This window comes from Rutilus rutilus (genome assembly GCF_951802725.1).
Source record: "Rutilus rutilus genome assembly, chromosome: 18".
Lineage (NCBI taxonomy): Eukaryota > Metazoa > Chordata > Actinopteri > Cypriniformes > Leuciscidae > Rutilus > Rutilus rutilus.
In genome coordinates this window covers 608,807-626,789 of record NC_140231.1, presented here as the reverse complement: position 1 = coordinate 626,789, position 17,983 = coordinate 608,807, and the positions used below count along the sequence as shown (strand labels likewise).

Here is a 17,983-nt window from a genome sequence, read left to right as displayed (position 1 = left end):
TTATTAATCGTCCTCCGCGTTTCAACGGCGTGGTATTCACTTCCGTGAGACCGGAACTGGCGCATGTACTGTTACAAGAGCTACAATCTCTGCTGAGAAAAGAGGCCATAGAACATGTTCCTCTTCCAGAGAGAGAGTCAGGCTATTACAGCAGATACATCTGGTCCCCAAAAAGGATGGGGGGTTGCGTCCAATCTTCGATCTTCAAGGCTTAAACCGTACAGTTAAAGCACTCAAGTTCAAGATGTTAACGGTAAGACGATCGTGTCGTAAATTCAACATCACGTTTGATTTGTCACGATCGATCTGAAGGACGTATATTTTCATTTAGAATATTGCCACAACACAGGAGGTTCCCAAGTTTGCTTTTGGGGGCAAAGCTTACCAATTTGGGTCCTTCCATTCGACCTAGCCATGTTATCTCTAGGGGGCTGAGGTCAACGCCAAGGGCGTTCTCTCTCCCACCCTGAGGGTAACATGTTTGGGGTTAAATGAGACTCTGTCACCATCGGGCATAATTGTCTCCCGCTCGTGTCAGGACCAATTTTAACATCCTAAGCAACATCTAGCTAGGTCAAGACATTACATGGGTCTCATGGCAGCTGCGTCCACAATGATTCTTCTGGAGCTTTTGCGCATGAGACCATTTTAGTTGTGGCTCAAAACGGGGGATTTCAACTACAATCCCCAAGGGCAAATAAAGGCAAGAACACTCGCTGAGTGCTTCGTGTCCTTTCTAAAATCCATGTTTATGGTGAGTCACGCGCTGAACGCTTCGTGCACTTTCTAAAATCCATGTTTATGGTAAGGGTTACGCGCTGCGGCTTCGTTCCCTTTCTATGTGGTTCAGACCCCGGTTCCTTGCTTTGGGTCCCACTTTAGGTGCGTCTCGCTGTCGCAGAATGCTAACGGCAGACGTCTCCCTGATGGGCTGGGGAGCGGTCTTAAGTGGTCGTCCAGCTCAAGGGGAATGGGAGGGTCATCAGCTCAATTGGCACATCAACTGCCTCAAGCTGATGACTGTATTTCTGGCCCTGAAATACTTTCTCCCTCAGTTGAGAGACCGTCATGTCCTAGTGCAGCACAGCGGCAGTCTCTTACATAAATTACCAGGGAGGTTTGTGCTCACGCAATCTGAACAGAATAGCGAGGCAGATCTTTCTCTGGGCCCAGGAAAAGTTCCTGTCACTCAGGGCAGTGTACATTTCAGGGCACCTGAATGTGGGAGCGGATTTACTGTTCAGACAGAAACTACCGATAGGGGAATGGAAACTCCACCCAGAAGTAGTCAAACAGATTTGGACCAGATTTTACGAAGTGGTGTTGGACCTCTTCGCCTCTTATCAGAAAGCGCAATGTCCCCTCTACTTCTCTCTGAATCACCCAGCCCCTGGGTCTGGATGCCTTGGCGCACACATGGCCCAGAATGTGCCTGTATGCGTTTCCTCCAGTTTCTCTGCTCCCAGGAGTTCTAGCCAGAGTTTGGTTCTCCGAGATAATATCTCTCCTCAACGGCTCGCCATGGACGATTCCGGAGAGGAGGGACTTTCTGTTTCAGACGGAGGCCGTGATATTCCATCCCAGGCCCAACCTCTGGAACCTTCATGTTTGGCCCCTGATGGGTACCAACTGAGGGACACTGGGCTTTCGCCTGCCGTTATTGAGACCATTCTAAGTGCTAGGGATTCCTCCTCTAGAAAGAGTTATGCCAACAAATGGAGTGTCTTTGAAAGGTGTTGTACATAATGCAGATCCGGTCAACTGCCAGATTGCTTCAGTTCTGGATTTTCTGCAGGAAAAATTAACAACAGGCACATGCCCCGCCACTCTCAAGGTTTATTTGGCCGCTCTTTTGGCTTGCCATGCCTTGGTTTATGGGGTGCCACTCGGGAGACATCCTCTGCTCGCTTGTTTCATTCGTGGGGCCAGACGACTGAGGCCTCCCGTAAAAACCAATATCCCATCATGGGACATAGCAGTAGTCCTAGAAGGGTCTGGTTGAGACACCTTTTGAAACTCTAGAATCAGCGTCTGAAAACTTCTGACTCTAAAGATGTTTTTTCTTATGGCAATAACTTCTTTGAAAGAATTGGGGATATGCAGGCTCTGTCGATTTTGCCACCCTGCTTAGACTTTGCCCCAGGAATGGTGAAAGTGATTTTGCATCCTCATCCTGATTACCTGTCTAAGGTGCCTTTTTCGGCTATACATCCTGTCACGCTTGAGGCCTTCTGCTCTCCGCCATTCACGACGCCGGAACAGGAGAGATCTCATAGACTATGTCCAGTCCGTGCTCTTCAGGCCTACGTCCACCGCACTAGCTAGTAGCGTAAGTCAGAGCGACTTTTCGTCTGTTATGGGGGCCGCAACCGATGGCTGCCACCACTAAGCAGACCATGTCACATTGGGTCAGGGATGCTATTGCTCTTGTCTATGAGGCGCGCGGTCAAGCTTCGCCAATGGCTTTAAGGGCTCACTCCACCAGAGGGGTCGCCTCCTCTGCTGCCTTGGCAAGAGGTGCCCCTTGCAGTTTATTTGTGATGCGGCAGGCTGGTCCTCTCCGCACACATTCATAAGATTTTATAGTTTGGATGTTCATGCCACTCCGGGCTCTCATGTCCTTGAGTCGACATCGCAAGCCAATGTCTAGACCTTCTTACGTTCTTGTGAAACACACCTGCACAACCGTGGGAGTCCAGACATGTTCAAGCACGGCGGCGTGGGTATTCTCGTTCCCAATGCGCTGAGCAGCGCAGCATCGATTGTAGCTTTCGAAAGGGAACGTCTCCGGTTACTTGACTGTAACCTTGTTCCCTGAGAAAGCGGAACGAGATGCTGCGCTACTTTGCCGTGCTGAAGATGTCCCAGGACTGCTCTTCAGACAAAATATCCTGACGATGCACCTGTGGCTCATCTACTTATAGCCTCGTGTCGCGGGGGCGCGCCGATGACGTCACCGACCGAGGCTATATTGCCTCCGGGTCAATTTCATTGACGTGTTATACACAATATTCACAGCTGGTCACGATTAAAGACGTTCCCAATGCGCTGAGCAGCGCAGCATCTCGTTCCGCTTTCTCAGGGAACAAGGTTACAGTCAAGTAACCGGAGACGTTCTGTGTAGTTACAGGGTAAGTGTTACTCCTGCGGGCTCTAAATTAAACTGGTGCTTGTTATCCCCTTGTTCTGTGTAGTTACAGGGTAAGTGTTACTCCTGCGGGCTCTAAATTAAAGTGGAGCTTGTTATCCCCTTGTTCTGTGTAGTTACAGGGTAAGTGTAACTCCTGCGGGCTGTAAATTAAAGTGGAGCTTGTTACCCCCTTGTTCTGTGTAGTTACAGGGTAAGTGCAGTAAATATACAATAAAGGATCCAATTTAATTTCTGACTTTTATTTTACAAAAAATGTCAAAACACTTTTTCATCTTAATAAAACATTGTCTTTTCTACAGTATACTCAAACAACAAAGTAACACATTATACCCCCCCCTCCCCCTTATTTGCGTCCCTTGCTTTTCTTCTTCTTTCTTTTCTTGCTCTTCTTTTTCTTAACTTCCACTGGGGACTCTGAAGTTGAGGAGTTGATGGAGTCCCATTGGTCTTGCTGCACTGCAAAAATATGAATATATATACATGCTCTTAGCAAGCTACACCTTCAATTTTAAGTTGTCGAACAATCCTCCACTCTAAACATTTTGTGCCACCTGATATTACTGTAGTAACTGTAATTTTGAAGAAAACAAATTTTTGTGAAGTTTGAGTCAGATCATGGGGGGGTTGTGATATTTTATAGTGATGATGACTGTAGTGCAGTAGAAAATGTTTTTTAAAAAGGCATAGTTGTTCTGACAGCAAAAAAAAAAAAAAAAAAAAAAAAGCATGAAACACAAACCTGAGGGCTGTGGCAATAGTTCAATAGTTCGGATTGAGCTGATCAACAAACGGACAGGGAACTACGTCATCACGTTGAAAGGTCACGCCTCCGCCGGCCGAAGTACCGTCCCACTGTTTACAATGCGACCGTACGTAGGAGGATAATTCAAATAGTATTGTTTGCGATTATATATATAGAAATAGTATTCAGTGAATATGAATATGAATAGTATATGAATAACATTCTGAAGAATATGAATAGTAGTTCAAATAGTATTGCCGGCGCAGGCGTGACCTTTCAACGTGATGACGTAGTTCCCTGTCCGTTTGTTGATCAGCTCAATCCGAACTATTGAAGGTAAAAAGTCTATAAATTATATATTTCTTTTTTTAAAATGACCTATCGTTTCGCTAGATAACAACCTATTCTTCAGCTGTGATCGCGTACAGCCCGTTTAAACACTTAAAAGACTTTTGAAACTGCATTGATTTGGACTTAACGATGGTGACCAATGAAGTCCGTTGTAAATTTTCATTTTGGGGTGAACTAACGTTAATCCTTTAACAAGTGCATTTATAATGTACAGTACCAGTGATGTTTAGTTCTTCAATTTGATGTTTTAAAAAATAGGAAAGTGGTCACAAGTATAAGCCCTGGAGTAGGGCAGGAGTACAATTTAAACGTCTAACCTTTCTTTCTTTCTTTCTTTCTTTCTTTCTTTCTTTCTTTCTTTCTTTCTTTCTTTCTTTCTTTCTTTCAAAGATAAGATTATCACTCTTAAAGCAGAGATCACCTTGCTCAAAGATGAGTGTGATTTTTTGAAAAAGGAAACTGAAAAGATGAAGTCTGCTGTCCCATCTGCAATGGCACAGAGATATGCTGTTACTATAGTGCCACAGCCCTCATGTTTGTGTTTCATGCTTTTTTGTTTTTTTGTTGCTGTCAGAACAACTATGCCTTTTTTAAAAACATTTTCTACTGCACTACAGTCATTATCACTATATAATATCACAACCCCCCCATGATCTGCCTCAAACTTCACCAAAATGTGTTTTCTTCAAAATTACAGTTACTACAGTAATATCAGGTGGCACAAAATGTTTTAGAGTGGAGGATTGTTCAACAACTTAAAATTGAAGGTGTAGCTTGCTAAGAGCATGTATATATATTCATATTTTTGCAGTGCAGCAAGTCCAATGGGACTCCATCAACTCCTCAACTTCAGAGTCCCCAGTGGAAGTTAAGAAAAAGAAGAGCAAGAAAAGAAAGAAGAAGAAAAGCAAGGGACGCAAATAAGGGGGGGGGGAGGGGGGGGGTATAATATGTTACTTTGTTGTTTGAGTATACTGTAGAAAAGACAATGTTTTATTAAGATGAAAAAGTGTTTTGACATTTTTTGTAAAATAAAAGTCAGAAATTAAATTGGATCCTTTATTGTATATTTACTGCACTTACCCTGTAACTACACAGAACAAGGGGATAACAAGCTCCACTTTAATTTACAGCCCGCAGGAGTTACACTTACCCTGTAACTACACAGAACAAGGGGATAACAAGCGCCACTTTAATTTACAGCCCGCAGGAGTTACACTTACCCTGTAACTACACAGAACAAGGGGATAACAAGCGCCACTTTAATTTACAGCCCGCAGGAGTTACACTTACCCTGTAACTACACAGAACAAGGGGATAACAAGCGCCACTTTAATTTACAACCCGCAGGAGTTACACTTACCCTGTAACTACACAGAACAAGGGGGTAACAAGCGCCACTTTAATTTAGAGCCCGCAGGAGTAACACTTACCCTGTAACTACACAGAACAAGGGGATAACAAGCTCCACTTTAATTTACAGCCCGCAGGAGTTACACTTACCCTGTAACTACACAGAACAAGGGGATAACAAGCGCCACTTTAATTTACAGCCCGCAGGAGTTACTCTTACCCTGTAACTACACAGAACAAGGGGATAACAAGCGCCACTTTAATTTAGAGCCCGCAGGAGTAACACTTACCCTGTAACTACACAGAACAAGGGGGTAACAAGCTCCACTTTAATTTAGAGCCCGCAGGAGTTACTCTTACCCTGTAACTACACAGAACAAGGGGGTAACAAGCGCCACTTTAATTTACAGCCCGCAGGAGTTACACTTACCCTGTAACTACACAGAACAAGGGGGTAACAAGCGCCACTTTAATTTACAGCCCGCAGGAGTTACACTTACCCTGTAACTACACAGAACAAGGGGGTAACAAGCGCCACTTTAATTTACAGCCCGCAGGAGTTACACTTACCCTGTAACTACACAGAACAAGGGGATAACAAGCGCCACTTTAATTTACAGCCCGCAGGAGTTACTCTTACCCTGTAACTACACAGAACAAGGGGATAACAAGCGCCACTTTAATTTAGAGCCCGCAGGAGTAACACTTACCCTGTAACTACACAGAACAAGGGGGTAACAAGCTCCACTTTAATTTAGAGCCCGCAGGAGTTACTCTTACCCTGTAACTACACAGAACAAGGGGGTAACAAGCGCCACTTTAATTTACAGCCCGCAGGAGTTACACTTACCCTGTAACTACACAGAACAAGGGGGTAACAAGCGCCACTTTAATTTACAGCCCGCAGGAGTTACACTTACCCTGTAACTACACAGAACAAGGGGGTAACAAGCGCCACTTTAATTTACAGCCCGCAGGAGTTACACTTACCCTGTAACTACACAGAACAAGGGGGTAACAAGCGCCACTTTAATTTACAGCCCGCAGGAGTTACACTTACCCTGTAACTACACAGAACAAGGGGGTAACAAGCGCCACTTTAATTTAGAGCCCGCAGGAGTTACTCTTACCCTGTAACTACACAGAACAAGGGGGTAACATGCGCCACTTTAATTTACAGCCCGCAGGAGTTACACTTACCCTGTAACTACACAGAACAAGGGGTTAACAAGCGCCACTTTAATTTACAGCCCGCAGGAGTTACACTTACCCTGTAACTACACAGAACAAGGGGGTAACATGCGCCACTTTAATTTACAGCCCGCAGGAGTTACTCTTACCCTGTAACTACACAGAACAAGGGGGTAACATGCGCCACTTTAATTTACAGCCCGCAGGAGTTACACTTACCCTGTAACTACACAGAACAAGGGGGTAACAAGCGCCACTTTAATTTAGAGCCCGCAGGAGTTACTCTTACCCTGTAACTACACAGAACAAGGGGGTAACATGCGCCACTTTAATTTACAGCCCGCAGGAGTTACACTTACCCTGTAACTACACAGAACAAGGGGGTAACAAGCGCCACTTTAATTTACAGCCCGCAGGAGTTACACTTACCCTGTAACTACACAGAACAAGGGGGTAACATGCGCCACTTTAATTTACAGCCCGCAGGAGTTACACTTACCCTGTAACTACACAGAACAAGGGGGTAACAAGCGCCACTTTAATTTACAGCCCGCAGGAGTTACACTTACCCTGTAACTACACAGAACAAGGGGGTAACAAGCGCCACTTTAATTTACAGCCCGCAGGAGTTACTCTTACCCTGTAACTACACAGAACAAGGGGGTAACAAGCGCCACTTTAATTTACAGCCCGCAGGAGTTACACTTACCCTGTAACTACACAGAACAAGGGGGTAACAAGCGCCACTTTAATTTAGAGCCCGCAGGAGTTACTCTTACCCTGTAACTACACAGAACAAGGGGGTAACATGCGCCACTTTAATTTACAGCCCGCAGGAGTTACACTTACCCTGTAACTACACAGAACAAGGGGGTAACAAGCGCCACTTTAATTTACAGCCCGCAGGAGTTACACTTACCCTGTAACTACACAGAACAAGGGGATAACAAGCGCCACTTTAATTTAGAGCCCGCAGGAGTTACTCTTACCCTGTAACTACACAGAACAAGGGGGTAACAAGCGCCACTTTAATTTACAGCCCGCAGGAGTTACACTTACCCTGTAACTACACAGAACAAGGGGGTAACAAGCGCCACTTTAATTTACAGCCTGCAGGAGTTAAATTAAAAACATAGCAGAAACTTTTTTTTTTGGCTTAACGTTAAGTAGTTTAGTAAGAAAAGCCAATAAATAGTATTGCCAAAAAGTTTAATTTACAACCCACAGATGTCAAAATTACCCTGTAACTACATTGCACAAGAACATATTTTGCCAGAAATGTGATAAAAACGTTTATATACAACAGACGTACAATTTTTGCCTGGAATATATTAACAGAATAGGTATCTGTTAGTTTTAAAATAATTACATTATAAATAATTTGCTTGTATATCTGGTTGTACCCCTTTATTACCCAAAACTTAACATATTGTTCCCTTATACCTACACGGAAGTACACTATAATTACAGAAACGTACACCGTAGTTTCGGTTTACTTACGCAGTTGTTTGCGGGTCGTAATATAAAGTGTTACCAAGAAAACACATAGTTGGGAACACATGATATATAGGAAAACTCAAGCAGAAGGTAAATAAAGAGAGTATTGGTGACTGGCGAGTCATTGAGAGCCATTTTGTGAAGAAATTAGTGAAAGTACTCTAGGTGTTTGATTATTTTACTTTTGATCTCAGGAAACATTAACCCTAGCCCAGGCCCAGTCTCTGCCTCAAGTTCTGAAGCACCTGCAGATTTTAAATCAAGCTGGACTTGGTTTTATACATTTAAATGTTCGAGCTTAAAATGGATATGTTCCGCATCGGTGTCCTGAAGCTTGGCTGAACAAATCTGTTTTGGACAAGGATATCTGTATTAATGGCTATAATGTATATATGACTGACAGACCCAAAAGGTGTGGGGGCGTAGCAATGTTTATTAAAAAAAGTAGGTTTCATGTTAAAGTATTGCTTTATTGTATGTATTGTAATCCGTAAGTATAGGACGCATCTGCTGATAGTGCTGCTCTCCCTTCTTTATTACAGATCCTTTCAGATTTACATTATAAAGAATTAGTAGTTCTTGGTGACTTAAACTGGAATTGGTTGCATTCAGCAACTGATGAATTATAAACCTGTTGCGATCCATTAAATCTTTTTCAGATTGTTGACAATCCCACTAGAGCGGATTCAAAATGCCCGGAAAAAAAATTCTCTAATAGATTTAATCTGAACAAACGTCCCGCAGAAGTGTTCGACTGCTTCCACATCAGCGAATGACATCAGTGACCATGTGTGGTCAGATTCCTCAAACCAAACCACGCATCATATGACCACAATGACACATCTCTCTGAACAAGGGTTCCTTCATGATTTCAACAATTTTGAGTGGGAAATTTTTTTATTCCTGATCTGGAAATAGCCTAAGAATTATTTTATGCACATTTTTCTGCTTTAGTCAATAAACATGCCTCCTTTAAAAGTGAAGGGTCGGAATAATGCATGTTTACTCCTGTCTTATCCAGTGTGCTTCATGAGCGTAACCTGGCATGGGCAAAAGCCAGGAGAACAGATCTAAATTCAGACTGGCTTAATTTCAGGCAAATACGGTTGCAGTCAGAAAAGCTAAAGCTGAACATTTCTGTATACAAACATCGAGCAACCTAAATAATTCATCAACTTTTGGAAAACTGATACGAACATGACTCACCCAGGAATATGACGTATGGCGCGGTGATGCTGCCGATGCGAGCGGCTGAGGAGCACATGCCGAGTCCCAGGTTCCTCAGGACGGTGGGATAGAGCTCCGCTGTGTAGATGTACACCACCGTGAAGGACATGGTGAAGCCGAACTTCCCAGCCATCTCTAGAGCCAGAGCCAGAGAGTGAAGATCTGCGGAAGAGCTCGGTGTTACGCTGATCTTATAATGCCTTTTCACAAGATGTAAAATAAGTCTCTGATGTCCGTCCCCAGAGTGTGTGTGTGAAGTTTTAGCTCAAAATACCCCACAGATATTTTTTATAGCATGTTAAAATTGTCACTTTTTGAGGGTGAGCAAATATGTGCCGTTTTTGTGTGTGTCCCGTTAAATGCAAATGAGCTGCTGCTCCCGGCACAGAGGGAGGAGCTTCAAGAGCTGGTGTGTGTGTGTGTGTGTCTATGTGTACGTACTGAACATTTAAAAAATGTTTAGCCTTTTATGTTCAAACTGAAGTCAGTCAATGATGGAGAGACTCGAGAAGAAGTGACAACATGTAGAAGCAACAGGACATTTCTGAATGGTTAGTTGATGAGTTTATGAAGCTGATGTGGAGTTAACTATCTTCTAGTCACTGATTAGCATATTCTGTCATGATATTCTAAAAATCGTGTTCCAGGGGCGGGGTTTATGTAAATATTAGGGTTTGTGATGTCACTAACCCGGGAGGAAGCTCGTGTAGTCTCTACCAGCCGTTTGTTGAACAGACCCATCCAGACTTTATGTAAAGTTTGATCACTTTTTATGCATTCTCCCGAGACTTGTGTTCCTATATAAGCTCTGAATCTGCAAAAACACGTGGATGTTTCTTCAAATGTCCAGTCAAGCTTTCCTGATAAATATGTGACTAATAGGATTAACCTCTTTTCCTTGAAATGTCCAAGTCCAGTTTTACTTGCACAGAGCGTAAGCTAATCCTCGACCCGTAGTAAACTCACATGCATTCACAGGATTGAGTCAATAAACCGATTGCTAATGCTTTTTCTTCGAGGTGCACTAAACTTGCACTCATTTCTTCAAATTCTCCTTCTCTACTCTTGCTTACTGCTCTTTTACGGCTTTAAGGCCTTGTGATATTCCTCATTTGAGTAAATTACTCTTATAGTTCCACCAAGTTTTCAACACTATCCCTCTCTGTAAGGTCAAGTTGCATGGACGAGAGTCTTACTTTTTTATACTGTATAGGATCTCTGCACAAATCTACATTTTAGGATAATTTTCAAAGCCTGAACCTTAAGTCAGGCTTTATTTGAGTTGTGTTGTGTGTGTTGTGTTGTGTTGTGTTGTGTTGTGTTGTGTTGTGTTGTGTGCTCTTACTGTCAGGGATCATCTGGAGCAGGAGCAGGAATCCTCCTCCTATAATGAGGAAAGCGGAGAGCACGGGTCTGCTGTGTTGTGTTGTGTGTGTTGTGTTGTGTTGTGTTGTGTTGTGTGTGTTGTGAGCTCTTACTGTCGGGGATCATCTGGAGCAGGAGCAGGAATCCTCCTCCTATAATGAGGAAAGCGGAGAGCACGGGTCTGCTGTGTAGTGTTGTGTTGTGTTGTGTTGTGTTGTGTTGTGTTGTGTGTGTTGTGTTGTGAGCTCTTACTGTCAGGGATCATCTGGAGCAGGAGCAGGAATCCTCCTCCTATAATGAGGAAAGCGGAGAGCACGGGTCTGCTGTGTTGTGTTGTGTTGTGTGTGTTGTGTTGTGTTGTGTTGTGTTGTGTTGTGTGTGTTGTGTTGTGAGCTCTTACTGTCGGGGATCATCTGGAGCAGGAGCAGGAATCCTCCTCCTATAATGAGGAAAGCGGAGAGCACGGGTCTGCTGTGTAGTGTTGTGTTGTGTGTGTTGAGTTGTGTTGTGTTGTGTAGTGTTGTGTTGTGTGTGTTGTGTTGTGTTGTGTTGTGTGTGTTGTGTTGTGAGCTCTTACTGTCAGGGATCATCTGGAGCAGGAGCAGGAATCCTCCTCCTATAATGAGGAAAGCGGAGAGCACGGGTCTGCTGTGTTGTGTTGTGTTGTGTTGTGTTGTGTGTGTTGTGTGTGTTGTGTTGTGAGCTCTTACTGTCAGGGATCATCTGGAGCAGGAGCAGGAATCCTCCTCCTATAATGAGGAAAGCGGAGAGCACGGGTCTGCTGTGTTGTGTTGTGTTGTGTTGTGTTGTGTGTGTTGTGTTGTGAGCTCTTACTGTCAGGGATCATCTGGAGCAGGAGCAGGAATCCTCCTCCTATAATGAGGAAAGTGGAGAGCACGGGTCTGCTGTGTTGTGTTGTGTTGTGTTGTGTTGTGTTGTGTTGTGTGTGTTGTGTTGTGAGCTCTTACTGTCGGGGATCATCTGGAGCAGGAGCAGGAATCCTCCTCCTATAATGAGGAAAGCGGAGAGCACGGGTCTGCTGTGTTGTGTTGTGTGTGTTGTGTTGTGAGCTCTTACTGTCTGGGATCATCTGGAGCAGGAGCAGGAATCCTCCTCCTATAATGAGGAAAGCGGAGAGCACGGGTCTGCTGTGTTGAGTTGTGTTGTGTTGTGTTGTGTTGTGTTGTGTTGTGTTGTTGTGTTGTGTTGTGTTGAGTTGTGTTGTGTTGTGTTGTGTGTGTTGTGTTGTGAGCTCTTACTGTCGGGGATCATCTGGAGCAGGAGCAGGAATCCTCCTCCTATAATGAGGAAAGCGGAGAGCACGGGTCTGCTGTGTTGAGTTGTGTTGTGTTGTGTTGTGTTGTGTTGTTGTGTTGTGTTGAGTTGTGTTGTGTTGTGTGTGTTGTGTTGTGAGCTCTTACTGTCGGGGATCATCTGGAGCAGGAGCAGGAATCCTCCTCCTATAATGAGGAAAGCGGAGAGCACGGGTCTGCTGTGTTGTGTTGTGTGTGTTGTGTTGTGTTGTGTTGTGTTGTGTGTGTTGTGTTGTGAGCTCTTACTGTCGGGGATCATCTGGAGCAGGAGCAGGAATCCTCCTCCTATAATGAGGAAAGCGGAGAGCACGGGTCTGCTGTGTTGTGTTGTGTGTGTTGTGTTGTGTTGTGTTGTGTTGTGTTGTGTTGTGTTGTGTGTGTTGTGTTGTGAGCTCTTACTGTCAGGGATCATCTGGAGCAGGAGCAGGAATCCTCCTCCTATAATGAGGAAAGCGGAGAGCACGGGTCTGCTGTGTTGTGTTGTGTTGTGTGTGTTGTGTTGTGTTGTGTTGTGTGTGTTGTGTTGTGAGCTCTTACTGTCGGGGATCATCTGGAGCAGGAGCAGGAATCCTCCTCCTATAATGAGGAAAGCGGAGAGCACGGGTCTGCTGTGTAGTGTTGTGTTGTGTGTGTTGTGTTGTGTTGTGTTGTGTTGTGTTGTGTTGTGTTGTGTTGTGTGTGTTGTGTTGTGAGCTCTTACTGTCAGGGATCATCTGGAGCAGGAGCAGGAATCCTCCTCCTATAATGAGGAAAGCGGAGAGCACGGGTCTGCTGTGTTGTGTTGTGTTGTGTTGTGTTGTGTGTGTTGTGTGTGTGTGTTGTGTGTATTGTGTTGTGAGCTCTTACTGTCGGGGATCGTCTGGAGCAGGAGCAGGAATCCTCCTCCTATAATGAGGAAAGCGGAGAGCACGGGTCTGCGAGGACAGCTCTTCAGGAGGAACGTGGACACGATATACGCCGGCACCTCCGTCACCGCAGACAGGAAGCAGTTGAGGAACGGGTCGCCGCTGAGGTTAGCCGTGTTCAAGGACAAGCCGAAGTATCCGATGTTGATGGCCATCCTATCAGAAAAGGACAACAAAAATATGTTCTGAGAATGTTTACCATTTGTGTTGTGTATGAATGTAAACCATTATTTCTGAATGTTCTCTGATAGGTAGAAACATCCAATGTTAAAAATGCTTTCTTTTTTTTTACTTCATGGTTATTTCTTAAAAATAAAATGGAAAGTTAAAGGGATCGTTCACACAAAAATGACATTATTGGCTCACCCTCACTCTCTTTCTTTCCTCAGACAAACACAAACAAAGACTAATAATTTCCTAAAATATCTTTGTATGTGTTTATCTTAAGAAAGAAAGTTATGAGGCTGAGCAAATGATGAGAGAAACGACTTTTTTGGGTGAACGATCCCTTTAAGGAAACATCCCATTTAATCATTTTGCACACATTATGGCCCGGTTCACAGCTGGTGTTAACATGTGTTTTGGGCGATCGGATCACAGGTGGACGACACTAAATACAGGTGTAAACGGGGTCTAAAACAGTTTGAGCTCGTCCAGTATCCACCACTTACTGGGTTAAGCCTGTTTTATGCTTCTGCGTCGAACTGCCGCCGTAGCTACGTCGTAGGCTGTGTGTAGCGCGCGTACCCTACGGCGTACCCTGACGTGCACCTCTCCAAAAATGTAACAACGCGTCAATTCTACGCGGACGCCAGCGCTGTGATTGGTCTGCCAGAACCCCTCCCTCGGGGTTTCACACGCTCCCTAGGTACGCGTCAACGCGGACAACGACACAGAAGTATAAATTAAAACCAACACGTTGCCTATGGCGTATAGGCTCCGGCGTAGGTCCGACGCAGAAGTATAATGAGGCCTTTAGCTGAGACACATTCGACCGGATAGCTTTCGTAGTGTAAACACTTATGTGGTCGAATGTGTTCAAACAGCCACTGAAAGACACCCTACTCTCCGTCTACTGACCTAACGCTTAAACATTATGGGAAGAGCTCTAGCCAGACGGGATTGGTTTAAATATGAAAAAAAGCTCAATGTTCTCTCGGCGTTCCTGATTTCTAACACACACTCACAGCGTTCGGCTGGTCTTGAGGCTGTCAGAGCAGAAACTAAAGCTGATGCTCTCGTGTGTTTTCCGTCGTCTCCTTTCGTATTTCTTTGTAAATTTCACAAGCTTATTTCGTCCATTAGATCTAAAGATCTGAAAACGCCCACACATTTACCCATAGACCCCATAGACCCTCCCCTCGAAGAAACCAGGACAGAAGTGGTTTAAAGTGGACAAAAGAGACCGATCAAAATAAATAAATCTGAATGTGTCTCCCTCGTCTACTTGTGATCCGATCCACCAAAACACATCTTAATACCAGGTGTGAACAGGACCAGTGGAAACACTTCTGAATGTTCTCTGAACGTTCTGAAACAAATAGTGATGTTTAAAATACATCTGACAAACGTCCAGCTGAAATATACCATAAAGACCAGATAACTTTGACCAAACGTTTTTTAATGTTACTGGAAGAACATTTGTTCATAACTTTGAGAGAACGTTCCCTGTTCGCTGAGTAAATAATTCGAAATGACAGATGCAAGAAATAGAGAAGAATATGATGCATAATCTCTCACCACAGCAGTAAACACATGAAGGTGGTCTTGCGGATCTCACTGGTCCTCAGAACGTCGAGGACGCTGTACTGGTGGCACTGGGATCCCGCCTCTTTAACCTAGCGATGGATGTAGAAACACAGATTTGTCTTTGGTAACATCCCACTTATACTTCACACCTCAAGAGCAGTGGTCAGACCTGGCTGAAGATGACCTCTGGCGCAGGGACCTTGTTCTTCCTCGCCGCCTCCCTCACGATGGCCTCCGACTCCAGCACTCGTCCCTGAGAGAGAAGCCACCGCGGAGACTCCGGGATCAGCCTGGGGAAACAGGGAAACCGGGACATGGAGAGCAAGAACTGGCCAATGATGAACCAATTCACACTAGACCTTTAGCATTTGTTCAAAACAAAAAATCTACATTTAACAAATGATAATAATCCAAAATAAAGGAAACGAGACTGAAAGAACTAAACAAAACAGGGAGTGTATATTCACAGACTGAACGAGTGACTTGAACAACAGGTGAAGAGAATCACTGGGAACTCACTAGGAAACGGGTCACACAGGCAAACAGGAACAGGGAAACCAGAACCAAAACACAGCGAAACACAACCAGAACAGATCATACATGCTGCACACACCAACAGCTGTGGAGTTTCTGTTGCTTGAGTTCAGATTACTGGTGAACTTGTGTGTCCGGTCTCCCTCATTCACATGAAGATAAAGGGAAGTCAATGGAACGAACAGTGTATTGTCACCAGAGATGGTTGTAAAACGCTATATTTACTCCGTTACATTTACTCAAGTACATTTTGGGAAAATATGTACATTTAATGATGCTTTATTAACACAGTTCGGGAGGAGCACGTTCAGATAATTAAACCTAATTAGACACGAGTGGAGTACACTCTTTTAATCACCCCAATCAACGAGTCAAGAGGTGTATATCTACAGCAAACTTACCTCTGTTCGTTAACAGTTTAACAGCACCCCTCCACCACCCCATCTCCTCACTTCTAGTCCTAAATACTCTTACAACAACGGGGGGGGGGGGGGGTACTCTGGGTCCGGGGGGGGGGGACTACTCTGGGTCCGGGGGGGGAGTACTCTGGGTCCGGGGGGGGGGGAGTACTCTGGGTCCGGGGGGGGAGTACTCTGGGTCCGGGGGGGGGGGGGAGTACTCTGGGTCCGGGGGGGGAGTACTCTGGGTCCGGGGGGGGGGGGAGTACTCTGGGTCCGGGGGGGGAGTACTCTGGGTCCGGGGGGGGGGGAGTACTCTGGGTCCGGGGGGGGAGTACTCTGGGTCCGGGGGGGGGTACTCTGGGTCCGGGGGGGGGAGTACTCTGGGTCCGGGGGGGGGGTGGGGTACTCTGGGTCCGGGGGGGGGGGTACTCTGGGTCCGGGGGGGGGAGTACTCTGGGTCCGGGGGGGGGAGTACTCTGGGTCCGGGGGGGGGAGTACTCTGGGTCCGGGGGGGGGAGTACTCTGGGTCCGGGAGGGGGAGTACTCTGGGTCCGGGGGGGGGGGGGGTACTCTGGGTCCGGGCCCTCCCCCCGGACAGCACGCCAAATACGCATAATCGTTACTCTGTTTAACTGATGTAAGTGTGAACTCGTGAAAGATTACATTTAAAGCCCCCTGTGGTGTAAATCCAGCTTTTAATGTTGTTTATGTGTCTATGTGGTGTTTTTAATATGCTTTAAGACAAACAATGTGTAAGTTCATAAGTCGACACCATTGCTGAGTATTTCCTCCTTAAAACTGCAGTGAACCAAAGACAGTCTCAAAAACATTCATGTAAGTACTTGTTAGATGGAGTGGATATGAAGTCCTATTGTTTGCCTTCAGCGATGATGAAGATCTTTATTTAGTCTGTGAAGGACTCCATACTACAGGTAATACATGCTATTTATATATCTATCTATCTATCTATCTATCTATCTATCTATCTATCTATCATTTATATATATATAGTAATGTTATTGTATTGTATTTTTTACTGTCAGATTATCTACACAACGAGATGGCATTTTATTTTATTTTATTAAGTATGTAAAACATATATTTCCTTGGTGTCATCTGTGATCTGTTGGTGTTTGTGGAGACTCACCACCACAGCGGGACGTACACCACCGTCACCCCCGACAGAACCCTGAGCAGAATCCTCCAGTCACGCACCGCGAACGCAATCCACGGCAGAACCATGTAACCGATGCAGTAATGCAGGAACGCTCCCAGTGTGGTGAACAGAACTCGCAAGGACTTACTCAAGACTTCACTACCTGTGTATATGTGTAGGGTTATACAACAACATGATCATATTCACCTCTGTTTCCTTCAATAACATCTGATCTTATCACATGCTTACCAAGGACAAATGCTGTGAGGTACAGGGATATCTGGAAAGTGCCAACAAAGAAGTAGAGCAGGCAGAAGAGCAGCCAGGAGTGAGAGAAGGACTGAGCGAACATGAGCAGAGCTTCAGCCGCCAGAGACGTGAAGAGAACCTTCTTTCTGCCGAACCTGAGACACGAGACAGCAGACGTCAACTCTACTGTACAGACGAGCCACGAGGACATCTTCAGGTTTGAGGGGGAAGTAGCCGCTTGCAGGAAACTAAACCGGTAGTTGCATTGCTTTAAAGCTTACTAGATCTGTAAAGCACACAGCTCATACAGCTTTGGACAGATATTTAGCATTTTTACAGCATTCGCTCTAACTGTGAAATGTGGACAGAAGCATTACCTGTCAGAAAGGTGGCCAGAAACCAGAGAGCCCAGCAAGTAGCCCATGTATAAAGTAGAGGTTGCGAATGGGACTCTCCACTCGCTGTCACACACCAAATCCCACTGCGGGAGAAAACACAATAAAATGGCAGCTTATCATCAAAAGATCATTTGGACACGGCACGTTGTTATTATCATTATATTATTGGTCCAGTGTAAGACATATACAGCTATTGAGAAGAATGCGACAGACCATTACAATGCAATGTTGAAGACTTGAGTTTACATACACACTAACAAATAATAATAATCATGGCACAGTTTGTTATTAAGTATTTGCATGTATTTAAACTCAAATTCCCCAAAATCTCCACACAACTCTGAAAACTCTTCTCTTTATTCAGTTAAAAACACGGTCTGAATATGGATAGTTGCTGAACA

General features: G+C 44.9%; 1 protein-coding gene across 1 annotated transcript in view; it reads right to left on the bottom strand.

The window, feature by feature from the left end:
• The window catches only part of slc22a5 (solute carrier family 22 member 5), a 32,659-nt gene that overhangs the window by 11,187 nt on the left and 3,489 nt on the right, over positions 1–17,983 (bottom strand). The window contains exons 2-8 of the mRNA XM_084386796.1: positions 17,562–17,665; positions 17,185–17,339; positions 16,927–17,098; positions 15,014–15,134; positions 14,836–14,933; positions 13,037–13,251; positions 9,492–9,674 (exon numbers count right to left, since the gene is read on the bottom strand). Coding sequence (XP_084242922.1) covers positions 9,492–9,674; positions 13,037–13,251; positions 14,836–14,933; positions 15,014–15,134; positions 16,927–17,098; positions 17,185–17,339; positions 17,562–17,665 — 1,048 coding nt within the window. The remainder of the gene's footprint in view (positions 1–9,491; positions 9,675–13,036; positions 13,252–14,835; positions 14,934–15,013; positions 15,135–16,926; positions 17,099–17,184; positions 17,340–17,561; positions 17,666–17,983) is intronic.